General features: G+C 37.6%; 2 protein-coding genes across 3 annotated transcripts; one reads left to right on the top strand and one right to left on the bottom strand.

Moving 5' to 3' along the window:
* The first annotated feature begins 1,060 nt into the window (after positions 1-1,060).
* LOC139974067 (uncharacterized) lies at positions 1,061-11,621 on the top strand. Of its 2 annotated transcripts, none has more exons than XM_071980993.1 (10): positions 1,061-1,300; positions 1,948-2,119; positions 2,937-2,988; positions 4,033-4,199; positions 4,565-4,854; positions 5,529-5,673; positions 6,204-6,292; positions 7,294-7,397; positions 8,525-8,674; positions 9,177-11,621. In XM_071980993.1, the coding sequence occupies exons 2-10, from the start codon at positions 2,051-2,053 to the stop codon at positions 9,266-9,268; spliced, it is 1,158 nt and encodes a 385-aa protein (XP_071837094.1). In that variant the 5' UTR covers positions 1,061-1,300; positions 1,948-2,050; the 3' UTR covers positions 9,269-11,621. The 2 variants fall into 2 exon arrangements, with proteins under 2 accessions (XP_071837094.1, XP_071837086.1); XM_071980985.1 differs by having other exon boundaries at positions 1,062-1,300; positions 2,007-2,119.
* LOC139974080 (small integral membrane protein 7-A-like) lies at positions 10,370-15,150 on the bottom strand. Its single transcript, XM_071981003.1, has 5 exons — positions 14,923-15,150; positions 14,597-14,638; positions 13,968-14,020; positions 13,481-13,571; positions 10,370-12,226 (listed from the first exon to the last, which is right to left on the bottom strand). Exons 1-5 carry the CDS (start codon positions 14,946-14,948, stop codon positions 12,211-12,213), a joined length of 228 nt encoding a protein of 75 aa, XP_071837104.1. The 5' UTR covers positions 14,949-15,150; the 3' UTR covers positions 10,370-12,210.
* Positions 15,151-17,563: the final 2,413 nt, after the last annotated feature.

Genomic DNA, 17,563 nt, shown 5'->3' with positions numbered 1-17,563 from the left:
AATAAGCTATATGGGGGAGGGGAATGCAGGGAGAAGTGACCAAGTAGAAATGGGCCCAGAGAAAATGCCAGGGCAGAAAAAAGTGAGCAGGAATAGGAGAAGAATTGGGCAAGGGAACGATGAGAAGCACAAATCACACAAGCATTGTCATTTTTACACTTAAACGAGTAACAACCTATAGAACATGATGAATTGACAGATAATTGTTGACCTTATCATTAGACACACATAAAGTAACAATTACAGCTTGCTTCATGCACGTCTCTGTTGAATAAATGTTCTTCTAGCCAATTGAAGACACAATTTAAATGGCCCAACATGGGCATTTCACGTGCTTTCCCAAAGTGTACTTGTCATATCCAGGTAGGAAGATACTTAAGCGTTTTACTTCTACGCAGTATAATTTACTAACACTAGCTGATCTGAAACTGAGCTTGATACAAGTTCTGAAAATGATGAAAACCGCAAACCTTCAAGGGAAGGGGGGGTGAAGCCAGTGGCTCTTTGACGGCCCCTGGCTTCACCCACAACGCTCGCATCGGCGACTTCTACGCCAGATTGCGTTACCGGAATCTCAAATGTCGCTCTCATTTTGCCGATGTACGTACTCCCCCTCTCCTGCCATTAGTCTCCTGCCCAATGTCTTGTGTTACCATTCATTGTAGAGATTCCTGATGAGATTTTACAAACATCAAATTGTATAACAGGTAGTTAGAATGAAGTTTGAAGTACATGAATAAGAAATGAAGAATAACATGTAGCCATTCTTTTCTTCAATTTTTCATTTCTTCAATTCCGGTATCAAAAGAAACCGTAGAAACATCAATGATGCCGCGGTCATGATTTTGAGATAGGAGGGTTTCTTAAATTTATAAATATACCGTTTGCAAATGGTCAAGTTATGTTATGTTTAATTCCGAAAATATAAACTTTCTGAGGAAGAAATCCATATTAAATAACTATCATAAGCCTAGAATATAACGATTTTTTAGAGTATCTGAGAAGGATCTTTAAGTTTGGAATCAGTGAGTGGCGTTCCATAGCACGAACACAAACACAAACGTCTCCCAAGAAACGTAGACACAAATATATGTCGCGTATCTGGTCTTTTCAGGAAATTAACGATATTGCTGATCCACTGAAATTTAAATAATGTATACATATAAGTGGCTGATTCTCGTAAAAGTCTAGTATAACCTACCATAAATATAGGCTACCTGATTGATACAACGGTTTCATTGACTTGTTCGTTGGACACCGATATACTTCTATCATCTCTTACGAACGGAATACTTCCATGGTAAGAAACTTTAAGAACCACAAGGCACAAGTGTCAAGAACTTGACATGAGAAGTTAGGCTAGCCTACCCTTCTGTAACACAGGTTAATATAGTGAAACAGTTAAGGTAGCTTAGGACAACTTTGGCCTAGAAATAAATATCCATGAAGATCCTTAGCATGAAGTTATGCTTAGCAGCATGGATTTAGTAAGGTTTATAAAATGACAGTGGGGTGGTTTCATAATTAAACACCACTGTTTTGCAGTATAGCTTCTGAATCTGACTGCAGTGATAAGCCTACTTCCCTTCCCAGCCCCACCAATGAAAGAGCTATTTATTCGTCGTGTTTACAAATAATTCTGGCCGATCCCAATGACTGGGATACTGCTTAGTTTAATAATGCAGGACTTGACCCTCAAATCCTATTCAAATTTCTAGCTAAAACTTTCTTTGCTCCATTCAATCATTGATAATTCCCTATCAAATTTCTATTATTTTTTTTAGACACTACACCCTAGGCTACCTGTAAATTACCACATGTATATATATGTTTCGTTTGGTGTCAGAAAGTGAGAACAAATGAATGTACTGTAATGCTACGGTTTTACAGGTCCTTGATTAGGATTATACAAAAGTCGGCTACACCTAATTTCATCTGCTTTCTTAGCCACCTCTCCCAAGCCATGCCAAAAGCCTACTTTATAACTGGTCGTGACTTTTCTTCAGTGATCTTAATGTAGAGACAGAAGCAGGCAGAGCTCTGAAGCCAAATGTATTCATGGGACAGAAAGTTTGGCGATGTTGTAAATGACACAGAAAAACATCTCTCAAAGGCAAGGGTAAGATTTAAAGCAATTATTTTCAATGTGATCCAACTCAAGATATACTTTTGAATTTCTTACATCTAAAGGCTGAAGAAATGATGGGGTCTTGCATGTGTGTTACACGTACTGCACCTGCAATAACATTTGAAGAAATAGCTTGGATGAATTTTAATGCCATGCTTGGTGTATTACTGTTCTGTCAGTGAGTAATACAGATCTGTATTTCAGTGAAGCCATGAATTCAAAACAAATTGACAAAGTAAGCAAAAACTGGAAAGATTTGGTATGTTTCAAAGAGATATTTAAGTGGAATGGTTCAGAGGAAGATCTGTTTTTTTGACTTGCCAGAGGAACATATTCTACACATCATGGCTAAATCTGTGAGCAATTCCTACATAGTGTAATTTAGGTAGTGATGCAATTTGGTCATAGATTGTACCATAAAAGTAAGTGAACTTGAAGCAAACGGGTGTGATGTCATAGAAGCACAGTGACAAATATCTTTTATGTTTTTCTTCAAAATTAACATCCAATTTCCTACTTCAAATTGGAATACATCTCATTATGAACACATCTCAGTCACTGGCATATTGGTAATTTCTCATCCCTATGGGTACAGATGTTGCTCTTGCCAATCCAAGGTCAACACGATAAAGTGAAAACTAAATTTCTAGAGCTATGGTGTATCTGGCTTAACAATGCTACTTTCGTATAAAAAATATTAAAAAAACCCCATAAGATCCTTATTAGGGCTAAATTTTTAGTGTTTTCTTCACAAGTCAATACTATTGTTGTAATATTATCATATCATATTTTTCTATCCATTCCTCAGCAAGCATTGGATTCTGCAAACTACAGAAATGGATTATCAAGTTATTCAGAGGGTACGAGGAAAGTTTTAACTCTTAAAAGTACTCTCACAGTTATAGTTAAAGAGTTAGATGAACTTAATTTTGTATTAATGTGACATCACACCCTCACAGTAAGTCTTTCTACAACTTTTTGTTACTCAGCTAGGATTTTTCAACTGCATAAAGGATGGAGGAGGGGAGGGAGGGAGGGCGGGCGGTTGGGGGAAGAGGGATATGACACTCTTAAATGTCACAAAACATAATGGGTGTGTTAAAAGAATAGTCCAGGTCAAAATTTCGTTTTGATATGTTAAAGGGGGAACATAAGCTAAGCATTCTAGTGAAATTTGCATGCATTCAATTCCTATGTACCATTTTTGAGATATTGACAGTTGAAGTTATCTGATATTCTACCAAAAGTGAACTTGAAGCAAACAGGTGTGATGTCATAGTTGCACACTGACAAATAATGTTCTTTTTTTCTTTATTTTTCTGTCTAGTGAATTCACCTTGGATTGGATAGGGATACTAGTTTGTCTAAAGGGGATGTGAAGTTTATAAAATACCAATACCTATGGTACATTCACATTATGGATGCATTCAATTGTGGAGAATAATATTAGACATAAATTTTAAAGGAAAACAAAACATTTTTTATCAGTGTGCAACAATGACGTCACACCTGTTTGCTCCAAGTTCACTTTTGGTACGAAAGGTGGCAACTTCAACTGTCAATATCTCAAAAATGGTACATAGAAATTGAATGCAAATTTCACCAGAATGCTTAGATTATGTTGCTCTTTAACATATCAAAACAAAACATTGACCTGGATAGACTGGACTATTTCTGTTAAGTACTAGGATCATTGCAACAACTTAGTATGAATTTGTGGTGTTGTTTAATGCCTCTCTACATACAAGCATACATGCATGTCAATGCAGCTACTACTTTGAAACATAATTACTACAATTTTGATATGAGACGTTATTTGTATTGTATAATGTCTTTGTGATTAAAGGTTGTGATGCCCCTGAGTCGTAGTAAGTTTTATTTCCCATCTGTTCTTGATTAAATAGATTCTTCCAGTTACCAACGAAGCTATCCACTGGACTCTTACCAACCACCGAAGCAATTTTCACCGAGACATTCTCGAGACGTCTCCTACGGTCCTTATTCTAGACAGAACGACCATGCAGGTGGGATGGTGGCAATTTTATCGGAGAAAATTGAGCGTCAAGGGAAGGTACGTTTCAAGTCTCGAGTGGTTCCTTTGTGATCATCCTTAAAACAAGCTGAAATGTACAATGGCAAATCAGTGAAAAGAAATATAAGATCAGTTTGACCCAGTGATCTATGAGATATATATTAAAAACAAAGAAGACAAATTTAAAATTTGAACCCATTGACTTACCTTCAACTAAGGTGTAGTACATATTAGTTACTTACTGTGATGAAATATGAATAAACTGCCTAGGTCTCCACCAGTGCAGGGCTCTGCGGTTTATACCCAAGTGTTTCAATTATCCATGCAAATACTCAGAGAATGAGGTGCATTGAGGGGCACTTGGAATTCTGAATAATGCAGATAGCTTTCACCTTCCTTTGTAGACCATAGAAGACCTCACAAGGCAAGTTCTCACCCTTGAACGTGATAATGAGAAGGGGGCTCTCCGTCTCCGCGGCCTCGAGCAGGAGGTCGCATCCCTCCGACAGAGAATGTCCGAGGATGGGGTGCATTTGCAGACAGAGGAGAAGGTGGACCGTTTCCATAGGGATGTCAAAGGCAAGCTAGAGGAACTGAAACACCAGATGGAGATCCAGAGGCGATCAGACGCAGAGCCCACTTTATCCGTCGGTAGAGACTGGAAGGAGGCCATCACAGCAGAAGTTCATGAATTGTGAGGAATTCAACAATACTTGTAACATGTAATCGAAAAAAGAAGAAGATAGTTTGTGCTTTTGACATTTACTGTATGGTTGTGCAGCTGGATGAGTTGAATATCCCAAATTACTACAATTAGTAAAATGACATATTTAATTACTTCTCACCTGGTATCATAATGTAACTAGCACAATTTTATGTATATATGTAGCATTTCTTCTCTCACCCAGGAAGTGCACCATAACTTGATTGGTAGGCTCTACCAGCAGTAGTATATCTGTTGCTTCCGTTGTGAGTGGAACGGGCTTGATCAGGCATGAGCTCTACCGCGAATTCGCGGAATATCCATGATTTCTTTTCTACCTCGGGGACAAAAACTATTATCCTAACACACTGTAGCATACTCAAACTGGAGCCTATACCGCAATTTTTGGCAAAGTTCCGTGATTTTTTTTACCCCAGGCTCATACCTGCTTGATACATGTACTCCGATAATCCAATGTAAGCCACATATTTTGGCAATGTTGATAGAAATTGCACTGTCAAGACTGTTTCTATTGACAATTGCAGCTTACTAAGAATTCACTATAAACAGATCAAACCTCAATCATTCTTTATAAGAAAATGAAATGAAAGTATCGTCCATGTCTTACTGATTTTTTGATGTCTTTCCCATCGATTGCATCTCAGGAAAAGACAGGTGGAACGTGAGTGCGACTCTCTCTATCGTGAAATCGAAATAGTTCGAGCAAAGCTGATAAGATACGACGTGGACTTGTCTAGTCAACACGGAGACACGAAGGAAGTTGCAAGACGAGTTGATAAGTTAAAAGAGGTGAGGAAGAGAAAAGGGTACTGCAGCATTTCTAAACTTTTTGTAGCAATTCCCGGTCGAAAGAATGAACTTGATATCCCACGGAATTGTCAGATCGTTGAGTTTCACAATGGCTATCTTCCGTCAGGTCCGGGTTGTTTTACAGGGACATTTCGATGGCGAACATCCATTCCGTAAAATATTTCCATTAAGTTGCATGGATCACTAGGTTAACACCATTTCTCTTACAGCACGTTTATGTCAAAGATCTGAATGTCCAAAGGTTAGTGAAATTGGACCAAATTGCTATAAAACAGCACTATGAGTGACAGTTGTCATGGCAACTGAGATTAAGATGTCCACAATTCATATTGTTATATCAAATTATTTTGTGTGCTGTCATGACAGGTTTAATTAAAAAAAAAAAAATTTAGTCAGTGCTATGAGTCGCTATGAGCAACAATCAAAACACACATATTGTAATCTACCTTACTCCATGATACCCTTACTCCATGATGTACAAAACATTTGGTATTTACAATATTTTACAGGAATTCCACCACAATGCGAGCAAGGTATCAGTTCAACTGAACAGTATTTCCACTGCCGCACGAGCTACATCCCAGCACAGATATAGACCGTGAGTTGTTTAGTATTTAAGAACAAAATTAGCATCTTTTAAATGACATAAGTATATCTACATGTCATGCATTTGCTATATCGCCATGTACTACGGTACAGTGCATGCTAAATACCTACATTGATGTTAGATAGTATATAACTCCCTGTAAGGTTTGTGCTATAAATATCTATGTAAGATGTATTGTACACATCTGTAAATATTGGTGGTTCTAATTCATTTTTATTGTATAGCAAAATTTTCCCTTTGAAAGCAAGTTTTGCCAGTTCGAACCTAACGCTGTTACAACATTTCATTTCAACTGTCAGGAAAAACTTCTCCAAACTTCCCCCAAACACCATAAATTTGGGAAGTGTCACAAGAATCAGTAATTTTATTCTCACACAAGGCTGAAGACTTGACTTAGTCCAAATATGAAATCATCGAGGCTCATGTGGATAATTTTTTTTTTCCTTTGCACAAACCCAACCATTATTATTAGCCTATGTGATAATGGTAACTGGCAGGAACAACTCCCCGAACACCGTAAATTTGGGAAATGTCACAGATTCAATATCTTTTCTCGCATAAGGCTGAAGACTTGGTCAAGTCCAAATATCGAGCCTCATGTGGTTAAATTTTATATTTTTGGGTATTGGAAATGGATATTGCAAATGTCAAATCTAAAATATTGAAACCTCTTTTACCAGCCCTAATGATGGCATTGGCTACAGTGCCAACATTTGAAAATATTCTACCTTAAAAATAGGAAATGAAAAAAAAAGGAACAGGAAATAGTTTTTCTATTCTAGTGGCATTATGACATCACAAAATTTACAAAATGTAAGCTCCCGGACACAACATTTTAGACTAGGATATTTCCCAAACGGAGCAAGATTTTCTCAGCTGGTTGGGGCAGTTATTTTTCACAAAGATCTCTGTCATATACACCAAAAGAGTCTTCATTAAATTTTCCTTTTGAGATTACGATCAAGCCATTGTGTTTTAATTTCTCTTTCTAGGCTGGATGAGGCGGACGCTTCGGTACCTAGAGAATCCCTCTCGACATCATCTCATCAACGAGGTCAAAATCACAGAAGAAGAAAAAAGAAAGCAGCTGACAGATGTAAATCTTTTCTTAATTTTATCGTTAATATCTTTATGTTTACTACTTCAGTTTACTAAGGTCCACGCCTTGTGAGTGTTCATAATGTTAATTTGGTCCTTGTCGATTTGAATATCTCATCGTCACATTGAGCCATCTTTCCAGTGTCTCTGTCAGTTTGCTAAGGTCCACGCCTTGGGAGTGCTCATTATGTTAATTTAGTCCTTGCCAATTTGAATAACTCTGCGTCACATTTAGCCATCTTGTCAGTGTCTCTGTCAGTTTACTGTGGTCCACACCTTGTGAATCATTAGTATGTTAATTTGGTCCATGTCAATTTGAATATCTCATCGTCACATTGAGCCATCTTTCCAGTGTCTCTGTCAGTTTGCTAAGGTCCACGCCTTGGGAGTGTTCATTATGTTCATTTGGTCCTTGCCAATTTGAATAACTCTGCATCACATTTAGCCATCTTGTCAGTGTCAATATCAGTTTGCTTCTAACGGGACGCCTCTTATAAGTGTTATTGTGGGACTTAAACTTCTCTCCATCCAGTCTTTACATCTGTGACTTTACTCACTCAAGTGTCTCTGTCTGTCAGATTAGGTACTACTTTCCGTTGTGAGTTTCGGTCTTCTCGTAGGGCCCCCGTCTCGTTGCCTATGTGCGAGTTAAAACAAAGGTCCGGTCTCTGTGTGTTTCGTAGAGCCCACCCCATTATGACTAAATAAGATAATAATGTACCAATTGCTTGAACACTTTATCGACCTCAATCTCTCGTATGGTATGGAGCAAACGACGGAAACAAATTAGGCTAACGACTTGACTCGCATCCCTCGCTCACTCGTTGTGCATTGACTACAGTAGGTGTCATTGTCTATTGTTGATGTTTCCTTTTGTCTGTTTTCCCGATATCTGTCTTTTGTTCAAGGGGACCTTACATAAGCTAGTTATAGCTTCTTTGGATTCCCCTCAAACTATTTTATCTTTTACATTCATCATTTCTTTAGTTTCAAGCTGCTTAAAGGTACACCTTATCCCACTTTTCTGTATAATTATTCATACTTATTATGTAAAGCGACGATGGTTGAAATAAAGTTTTTTCAAATCAAATCAAATATTCTTTGGAATGATATCATTTCTCCTAGATTCATCTGCGGGAAGTTCTGTCATCTCTACCTCAGCGCTGTTATCAAGCTCTACCGATATACTGAGCAGTGACAGTGACGTACGGAAACCGAGCGTGATAACGGAAAAGCAGGATACTCCTCCCAGTAAGGAATACGCTAAGGATACAGGTAACCATGATTATAGTACTTAAGAATTACTCTCGGCAAGTCCCATCATAAAGGCACAGGGACCACAACACAGCTTTGATGGGGGTGGTGGGGTGGGGGGGGGGAGTCTTGGAGTCGTACCAAAGTCCAGTGTTTTAAAAATTGTGCCCATTGACACCTCACCCACATGAAAGTCATTGCTGTGAAGATTTTTGAGATTCCATGGTCCCTATCTCTCCCTTCTCCTTCCCCTCCCCTGGTGTCTTGGCATGGGGGGGTGCCTAAATAGTACTCTGAGGGAACTTCCCATTGTAATAACACGGGTAACCTTGTCTACAGTCCATTTGATGATTGCGAGCAGTCCATATTGTAAGGATACATGCTTATAGGCTGAGTGCAATCGACCATGCGCTACCTATCAAAGCACCTGCCATTGCTATTACAATTTGTGCTCTAATTCTACATCAGAGAGATGTTCAGTATTCCATATCGAGTACTCATATTTCATGACCTTTTCTTTCAGATAACAGTCTCACACTGTCAGATTTGGAAGGTTCGGAATATGCATTTCGAGCTCTGTCGATCGATTCAGATAGCTTGGATCTCGATCTGTGAACAACTCCATCTGCCTGATATATAGATCGCTTTCAGCGTGCTGGCACCAGTACTCGTGGCCCTGTAAGCTCATACCAGTGTGAACAAGTTTCATCTCCATACCCAAATAGCAAATCATCTCAATTACCACATGTATGCAAGAGTTTAGTGTACTGTTCTCACCTTTACTGTGGAAGTCACCTTGAAAAACATGGCTCAATGCTGTCCTTACACTACCGGTAATGATATATTTAGATATTTTCTTGTCAATAAATGAATATTTATGAGGCTGCTCTATCAAATAATTATAATAATTAATACCTGTGAAACTAAAAGTGGAATCTGCGGATGGTAAATACAGAATGTGTCCCCATAGCAACCGTAACTTTAAATTATAGTGATTTTTATTGTTGTAAGGAGAAAGTAATAAGTTATTGTTTTAAGGAGCAAATAGATTATAGTATTGAAGATAAATCTTTCAAAATTTCCTAGAACTGTAAAGAGGTCATAACTACTTTACTGTTATCATAATTATGGTGAAAGCCTTGAAGAACAATGCCACTCGAGATGACGTTAGTATCCCCAGCATCCTTACTAAACCTGATTCCCAACCTTTTACCAGCAAATTTCATTTTTATCACTCAGAAGAAATGTAAGAAAAATAGGCAACAGGGTTAACCTGGGTGAGTGGCACAACGTCGGATGGGTGTGTCATGATTTTTGCTAAGCTTGAACCTTTAATGTTTAAATTGCCATATTGGATCTATGGTCACAGGCAATAACTAATCTGGTATCCCATAGCAAAAGGGCAATGCAAATTGGTCGAGTTGAGGTATCACCATCAATTTCATGTTCCGGGGCTTCACGGAAAAAGAATGCTCGCCTTACCGAAAAAGCCTTGAACAAAAAACATATTTTTTTAAGTTATGGCAGCTTTATGTATTCTCAAAAGTATTCAGATATTCATCTTTTGATATTTTTTGTTCCTCTTATACTAATAATTCAATCTATTTTGACTATCTTGCAAATATTGCCAAATGGTATGATTCATTAATTTGTACCAGCTTTATTTTTCATCTTCAAAAAGTAAGAAAATAAAATGGAATAATGTGTAAAGAAATTGAGTATCTCTCTATTTATTTATAAACATACTCAGTGTTACATTAAAAAAGATAAGAACTAAAAATAGAATGTAACTACAAGGAAATTTATGCTGAGATGAGAAATGTGTTTATCACAACTGCAGCCTGCGGTCGGCATTAACTTCTGGCATTTTTAAGGCATTTCATATGGTTGTTCTCTAAGCCTTCATTTCAACTTGCCATATCAGGTACTCAAAACATAGTTTTAAATTAGTCAAAGAAAGCAATGAAAGAAAGATACTAGTTATTATAACCAAACACTCTTAATTTTTAATTTTTTTTTATTTAATTTTTTTTAACTAGAACATTAAGCTATTAATAACTGTGAAATTTATCGACCGTTCCAGAAATTAAAGTATATGCATACTTGCATGAGACCATACTCGTACTCAGCTATCTGCTAGAAGTAAACAATAAGATCATAGACCATCGACTTTCTCATCTGCCAAATAGCAGACTTTCTATTTTTAGCTGTCTCACAGAACGTTTGAATTTAACAGGTTAGCCTGCATGTATTGGACTCTTTACCCTTCTTGAAATCCAGTGACAAAGGGCCATATTCATTACAATGGCTTACCGTCACCAAGAAATACAATTATTACCGTTAAGTAAATATCAACATTTTGAAACTTGCCTGAGATAAGGAAGGAAATCTTTAGATACTCTTTGATTCCTTAAATCTTTTGACTATATATGTCATAAAACTGTCAATGCAGTTTTGCACATTCGGGATTTAACTTTACCGTAATTTTACCTATAGATTAATATGCTGTGTGTACAATGTTTCCACATATTTGATATCTGTTGACCTTGGAGCTCTACACAGAATACATAGCTACTGTATATTTCAAGGTTAGGCATACACAGGACTGCCCAAATTTCTCTTCTTGGGATATCATGCTTCAAAGCGTTTTCACACTCTGACGCCCCACCAAGATAAAAAAGGCTTCTTGTGCTCCATATGGGGCATCCATATACAAATTTTGACATGCAGCCAAGTTTCCCCTTCTTGATGTGTATCCTGCTTACAAGCGAAGCAACACACATACGCATGCCATCATGATTGAAAACAAAGCGACTTACATTAAAACTGAATAATGTCGACCAGAAGTTATCATTCAATAGATGTTTCTACTCTTTTAATTAAAATCTTTGTCGTCCCTTTCCGCATTGTGTTAAACCTCAAATGAATCTGCGTCAGCATTAAATTGCAGAACTTATAGTTGAACTTTTTAATAAACAGAATATTAATCTCTTTGAAGATCATCTACTTTGACAAAACGAGAAACTGGAAGGATTTTTACCCCTTATAATAAGCAGTCAGTGGTATATCAATATGGTTTGGTCCAGTTAGATTCTAAGTAAAACCTTAAGTTACTAACATTACTTTATTGGCAATTATACCTGAAGCAAAACACTAGACATATATATAATTTACATCATGCCAATGACACCCATTGTGTATCTGTGTGTTTTGTATGTGTTTTTTAATGATTATCAATGCAACATGATGTTCCTTACAAAAAGAAGCCTCTCAGAAGACCTCAATATTATTCATCAATTGCACATTTCAAAACCCCTTGACAAACCCTCCCATCCTTCATTTTCCATTCCTCCCCCCATCCCCCACCACCCAACCATCTTTCAATGTCCCCTTTCCCTCCCAGTTTTCAATGTCCATCCCTTTCTAGGCCACCGGCGTTGCTTTCCCGAGAAGATTACTCCATTATTGTGACCAAGACATCCTTCTTTTAAGCATAGCCGTCAGTAACCTTTCCATTCCGGGATCCAATATTTCTTTACTTCAGAAGGAAGAATTTATCAACCACCAAAAAGTCTGAAATATAAATTATGCAAAGTGAAAACAGAGAGAAATATTCAAATTAACAACTGAGAAATTAAGAAGGTACAGTCAAAAGAAAAGATAACGAGAAGATATGGGGAATGGGGCGGGGCGGAGGAACAGAAAGAAAAAAAACAACGGGGTTAAACAAATTTCTAGATTATTACAAAGAGAAGTAGTTTACAATAAAGGGTGATCTCTTTGTTTTACAACGTTAATTATCTGAATCGACGATCGCATAATTACGGTCTTGCTAGCCTCAAAATAGATCAATAGATTGTAGCGGATCTCTCTAACAACAAGGTCTCTGCTGGAACTTGATGTCATTCAATAAGCGTACTATTGCATCGACGGCATATCGAGCCAAAACATTATGAGGGGAAATCCAGGCGGCTAGTTAGCTTCTTACTTGAAATTAACATACAAAGTAAATGTTTATATCATAACCACCCTGTGTATGAGTTAAATCTAAGCACCTATCTGCAGTGATCTTCCCTGAGATATTTGTAATTTTGCAGTGTGTAAAAGTTTGAACCTTTTGGGGTCCTACGATGACCTTTAACCTCCATCCAAAATGATAGGTCTTGTTGTCAATATCCTGCGTCCACATTGTAAGTGTCAAATCATGTTGATAAGCTTGGTGTCACAGATATGTAACCACATACAAACGCATCATCACCATTTACAGTAAAATGTTCATTCTTGCAAAACGTACAAAAATTGAAAACATGTTATAATCAACTCTTTACAGAGACTGACAAGGAATTTAAGTTAAAACGAACAGACAATAAGGTTTATGATGAATATGACTTTAACAGTCATGATTCTAATTGTTAAGACAAAAAACAAACAAAACATACAAAAAGAGATGTTGGGGTGGGATATAATAGGAAAGAGCCGAAAAATCACACTATTCCTAGACAGATTATGAATTGATCATTGATCAACATGACAAGAAAGAAATTCTCAACGATGTATCTCAAGTCTATAAAAAGTAGCACAAGGATCATGGTTTATAAATGGTTAGTGAACAGAACTTGCTGCAAAAGATGGTTGCAACAGCAGGACTGAGTAGCCAGTGGCTGACTTCTGAGAGAAAAGCAACTTTTCAGACGGCCTATTTGTGCTTGGAACTTTCACTGTAATGCAGACTGGTAACGTTAATCTGTCAGATTATATATCATAATTTCCCTCCGCATGCCCATCTCCCATTTTTCTTCCCCATTCTTTCCCCACAGGGGTACTTACATGAGCATCATCACCATTACGCACACGTTCCAAAAAGCGATGAATATCCTAAAGAATCGTAGATTTTGGAGAAATTCTCGGATCTTGTCACCTTTAAAACCAATAAATGAAGTAAGGAAGTTCTAATATGTTAAAGTGATTACTTGTTGTGCAAACAATAAATAAATGAATAAATAAACCATATTACCAACCACTCCCTCCCCTCCCCTCCCCCCCTCACCGAATGTAACCCAGAACTATATGCGTACATGCCATTTCAATAGTTTGTTTATAATATTCATGTTCTTCATATGTAATGTTCTTCATATGACTCAATCTGACAGGTCTTTGACGAACAAATACCGGTCCATTGTAAGGTGCAATGTAAAGTACACATGTTTTGTGCTGTTATACGTGGCTTGGGGGAAACAAATATTGTACAAAGGTAAGGTGTCTTGAATTACACAAATACTTTACCAAGATGAGATGTTAACATGTTAAATCATACCTGTCGTTGGATCCGAAACTGCATCTTCAAAGCTATCCTCTTGTTTCCTCTTTCTGAAAATACAGCAAAACAAATGAAAGAAAGGAAAGATAAACAATTATATCATGTGAAACAGCTCTACTATCTTTCAGTACATATTCCGGACAATGTTACCAAGTTGCCAGCAATCAATTCTCATACATCAGCAATGTCTTTCGGCTAATTGTATACAACCCAAGCAGAACTGGATATTTGATGACCTACAACGTATATTGACTAGGTAATTGTAGACATTGATGTATCGTGCACACATTACGGACAAGGCTTCACAACGTTTCATTATGGATCTATGTTACAATTTTCCAAAGAGAAAAAACCTGCAAACTCCTAAACTGTCTTTGTACAGAATTGTGGTTAATGGTGAAGTACAGGAATGGAGGAGGGGAATTTCTGATATGAGCGCAACATTTTTAACAAAAAGTACAGCACTATGCGATCGGTTTATTTTAGAAACATATATTACCCTTAATTATAAAAGCTGTTTACACTAATGTACAGTGTCGTAGCTGCGATTGACTTCTAGAGAAGTTGACTTATATTGGTGTATTCTAAGTGTTGGTAACTACTGATAATTCATGAATAGTACTTACAGTTTAAAGTTAAGAACAGCCCCAGCATTCACCAACAAAGTACTGAAAGGAAAATACATCAACAGAATGTGAAATAATTAAATACATGTACCCTAGGCCTATATAACCCTGACAATAATGAGAAAAAACAAAATCTGAATCCCAATTATGACAGATCCATGATCCAATTAATCCTAAAGCTATATTAATTCAAGTTTTATGTAGCCTTGGTTAGTAGTACGCTCATGTTATCTACAAGTACAACATAGGCCTAGGCCTAAACTGTAATGATTGCGGTTTGTTTGTACCGTACCAGATCTGCGAAAAAGTATAACGTATGCACCTACCCGAAAAGTATTAGATTAGATATCATTCTACCAACTCGATGAACCGACAAGCTTTCTCAGATGTATTAATGTCTTTATTTTTATAACTCAATATTATTTCCCTCGTTTCATAAGGGTCACTAACGTTAGACGAATACAAGGGTAAAAAAATTAATCAACTAGGCGATTGGTGTTGCTTACGACGACTTCCACCTTTGTCAAGTTTCCCCTGACGTTTCATAGATAGATTCGTCATAAACAGTTTATTGGGATATATGTCGAGATGATTATTTAGAACAGGAGAATGGGTTTTTACAGCATGAATGAAATAGTAGGTTCGGATTGAAGTCACGACTACTTTGTGGCTGAAACGACAAATTTGGTTATCGTAAGTAACCGAGAAAACCCTGGACTAGATTATATTTATTCACATAATGCATAAGAATAAGATCATTAAAATATTGTGACGCATGATCACACGTAAGGTCAACCGTGATTGAGTATGACTTGGACGGGAGGCTACCGATATCAACGGTATGTATACATATATGAATAAATATATATCATATATATTTAGATGCAAATTAGCATCACTAAGATCGGTATCCAGTTAATTACTAATTAATGTATCCCAATATTGTTGTTTAGTGTTGGTTATTTACTATTTATTTTCATGGACGTGTTCATTCCATGTAAGACACAATTTTTGTTGTTTCTTGTTATTATCTTTGCTTCCTTCTTTTTCTTCCTTTCCTTACCTTCCTTCCCTGTAGGGAAGTTTGTTACTTTATTAAGCACAGGGGCTTCTTGAAACACAGCTGAGCTGTCCAAGAGTACAAAGGGCAGGTTTTACTGCATTGAAAGTGTACATATGTAGCGGCGTAATTTGATACCGCTGATGTTTCCGTCAGAGCGGTATATTTAGAATATACGGCTCTGATTTCCGTCAGTTGATAGTGCCCTCAATAGCCCTTGTAGTATGATAGTACCGCTAGTTCGAACTTACGCCACTTGGACTTCGACAGCTCCACACGACGAGCTACCAACGACGTTAATCGCCTACATTAATCGCCTTATTATTACTTTCGATCGGATAATTCTCATCAATGTGGGAAACCTTCCTATCCTACCACTATCGATTTATTTCATTTGGAACCGCGTTCTTTATTTCGTTACATTAACGTTTCGTATTTTGTTAAGGATCTTAACATACTTTTAATTATGGATGGATCCTGTATTTTCCATTAAGTTATTTCGCAACGGGGCGACCGGGGGGGGGGGGGGGGGGGGTGAGGGTCGACCGGAGTTTGTTTCTTGCTGTGCTAGACGAACTGGTGACATTGGCGGATCCAAGGGGGGGGGGTCAAGGGGGCCATGGGCCCCCCCCAAAGGTGAGCCAAAAAGTGTTTCCGAACATCCGCTAAATCATATGATTGGAAATTAAAAAAATCGAGAGGAATAGCAGTGGTAGACTAGTCTAAACCTTTTCGTTTTCAGGTTTAAAATTAAATGCAGAGCTCCCAACTGACCCGCAATTCGCGGGAATTAGACCCGCATTCTAACACCCAAACCCGCTGACCCGCACAAGCGTCCGAAAAAACCGCATTGTAATTGTCAAGTATACATAAAAAAAACTGCATCAAATTTTGACTTAGCAACCATCATTTCTTTAGCATTTAGCATAATAGAGTATAAAACCTCCTTTACAGCATCATTTGAACCTCAAATTAGCCTATATTTCTTTTCATTGGGGCGAGCAGCGAACATTTTCATGCCACGGGAAAGAATGAATTATCACCTACTATTCAATTCATTGATGTTACACACAAAAAATGCATATTTCTCAGAAAATTTTGGGTGACAAAAGCTTTTCTAAGTGCCACCATTTTACATGTAGGCATCACCAGGATTCCAAAAAAAATTCAAAAGGGGAGGGGGACACCCCCTTGGACCCCTCCCCCAGGACGGCGATACGTGGCATGGACCAGCATTTGCCTTCTCGAGAGTTGGGAGCTATGTAAATGTATGAGCATGAGGATATACAATTTAACACCATTTTGCAGTTACAGGCTGGTCGTAAGAAATTTATAACCTATGAGAAATAAAATTTCTTGAGAAAGATGATCCCAACTTTGTTTTATAAATATTTTAGAAAATTACACCTGGGAAACATTTTTTTTAGAAGTAAATTAACATCACCATTGTACACTTTTGTCGTACCAAATTGCATCTGAGGGCATTCAGCAATAGAAAATTTTCCAAAGGGGAGGGGGGCACCTCCTCCCCTTAGACCCCTCCCCCATATCACTCTAATGCCACTTTGGCCCCTCCCAAACAAAGGCTCTGGATCCGCCAGTGACTGGTGAGTAATAAGTAATACGTTCGTTAAATTTGGTTACCTCTAAACATGTACGCAATGAGATTGCTTATTGGCTATACAGTACAGTGTACATATGTAAAGGTAAAATCTAGTTGATCAAACGGGAGTTGTAATAAATTTTTACCAAATATTTCACTTAAACACATCAAGATGAAAGGGGATATCACGAAATGATTACGCTTTGCACAAACCCTTTGCGCTAGCAGACGACAGGATTCGTTGTACCTTAGCAACACAAGCCTCCTTGCCGTTTTTACACGTTTAATTAACAAGGGTCCAATG

The sequence above is a fragment of the Apostichopus japonicus genome, chromosome 2, assembly GCF_037975245.1.
Source record: "Apostichopus japonicus isolate 1M-3 chromosome 2, ASM3797524v1, whole genome shotgun sequence".
Classification (NCBI taxonomy): Eukaryota; Metazoa; Echinodermata; class Holothuroidea; order Aspidochirotida; family Stichopodidae; genus Apostichopus; species Apostichopus japonicus.
Note: the sequence above shows the minus strand (reverse complement) of the source record. Positions and strands in the feature narration are given on the sequence as shown.

What these genes read in the sequence shown, in the direction of transcription:
- LOC139974067 (XM_071980993.1), top strand. Translation starts at nt 2,051, where the DNA reads ATGTATTCATGGGACAGAAAGTTTGGCGATGTTGTAAATGACACAGAA. An exon ending in AAATTGAGCGTCAAGGGAAG is followed by an intron (nt 4,200 to 4,564) that starts GTACGTTTCAAG and finishes CTTCCTTTGTAG; the next exon opens with ACCATAGAAGACCTCACAAG. An exon ending in GAGTTGATAAGTTAAAAGAG is followed by an intron (nt 5,674 to 6,203) that starts GTGAGGAAGAGA and finishes AATATTTTACAG; the next exon opens with GAATTCCACCACAATGCGAG.
- LOC139974080 (XM_071981003.1), bottom strand. Translation starts at nt 14,948, where the DNA reads ATGATATCTAATCTAATACTTTTCGG. An exon ending in TCTAATCTAATACTTTTCGG is followed by an intron (nt 14,639 to 14,922) that starts GTAGGTGCATAC and finishes TTTTCCTTTCAG; the next exon opens with TACTTTGTTGGTGAATGCTG. An exon ending in GCTGTTCTTAACTTTAAACT is followed by an intron (nt 14,021 to 14,596) that starts GTAAGTACTATT and finishes CTGTATTTTCAG; the next exon opens with AAAGAGGAAACAAGAGGATA.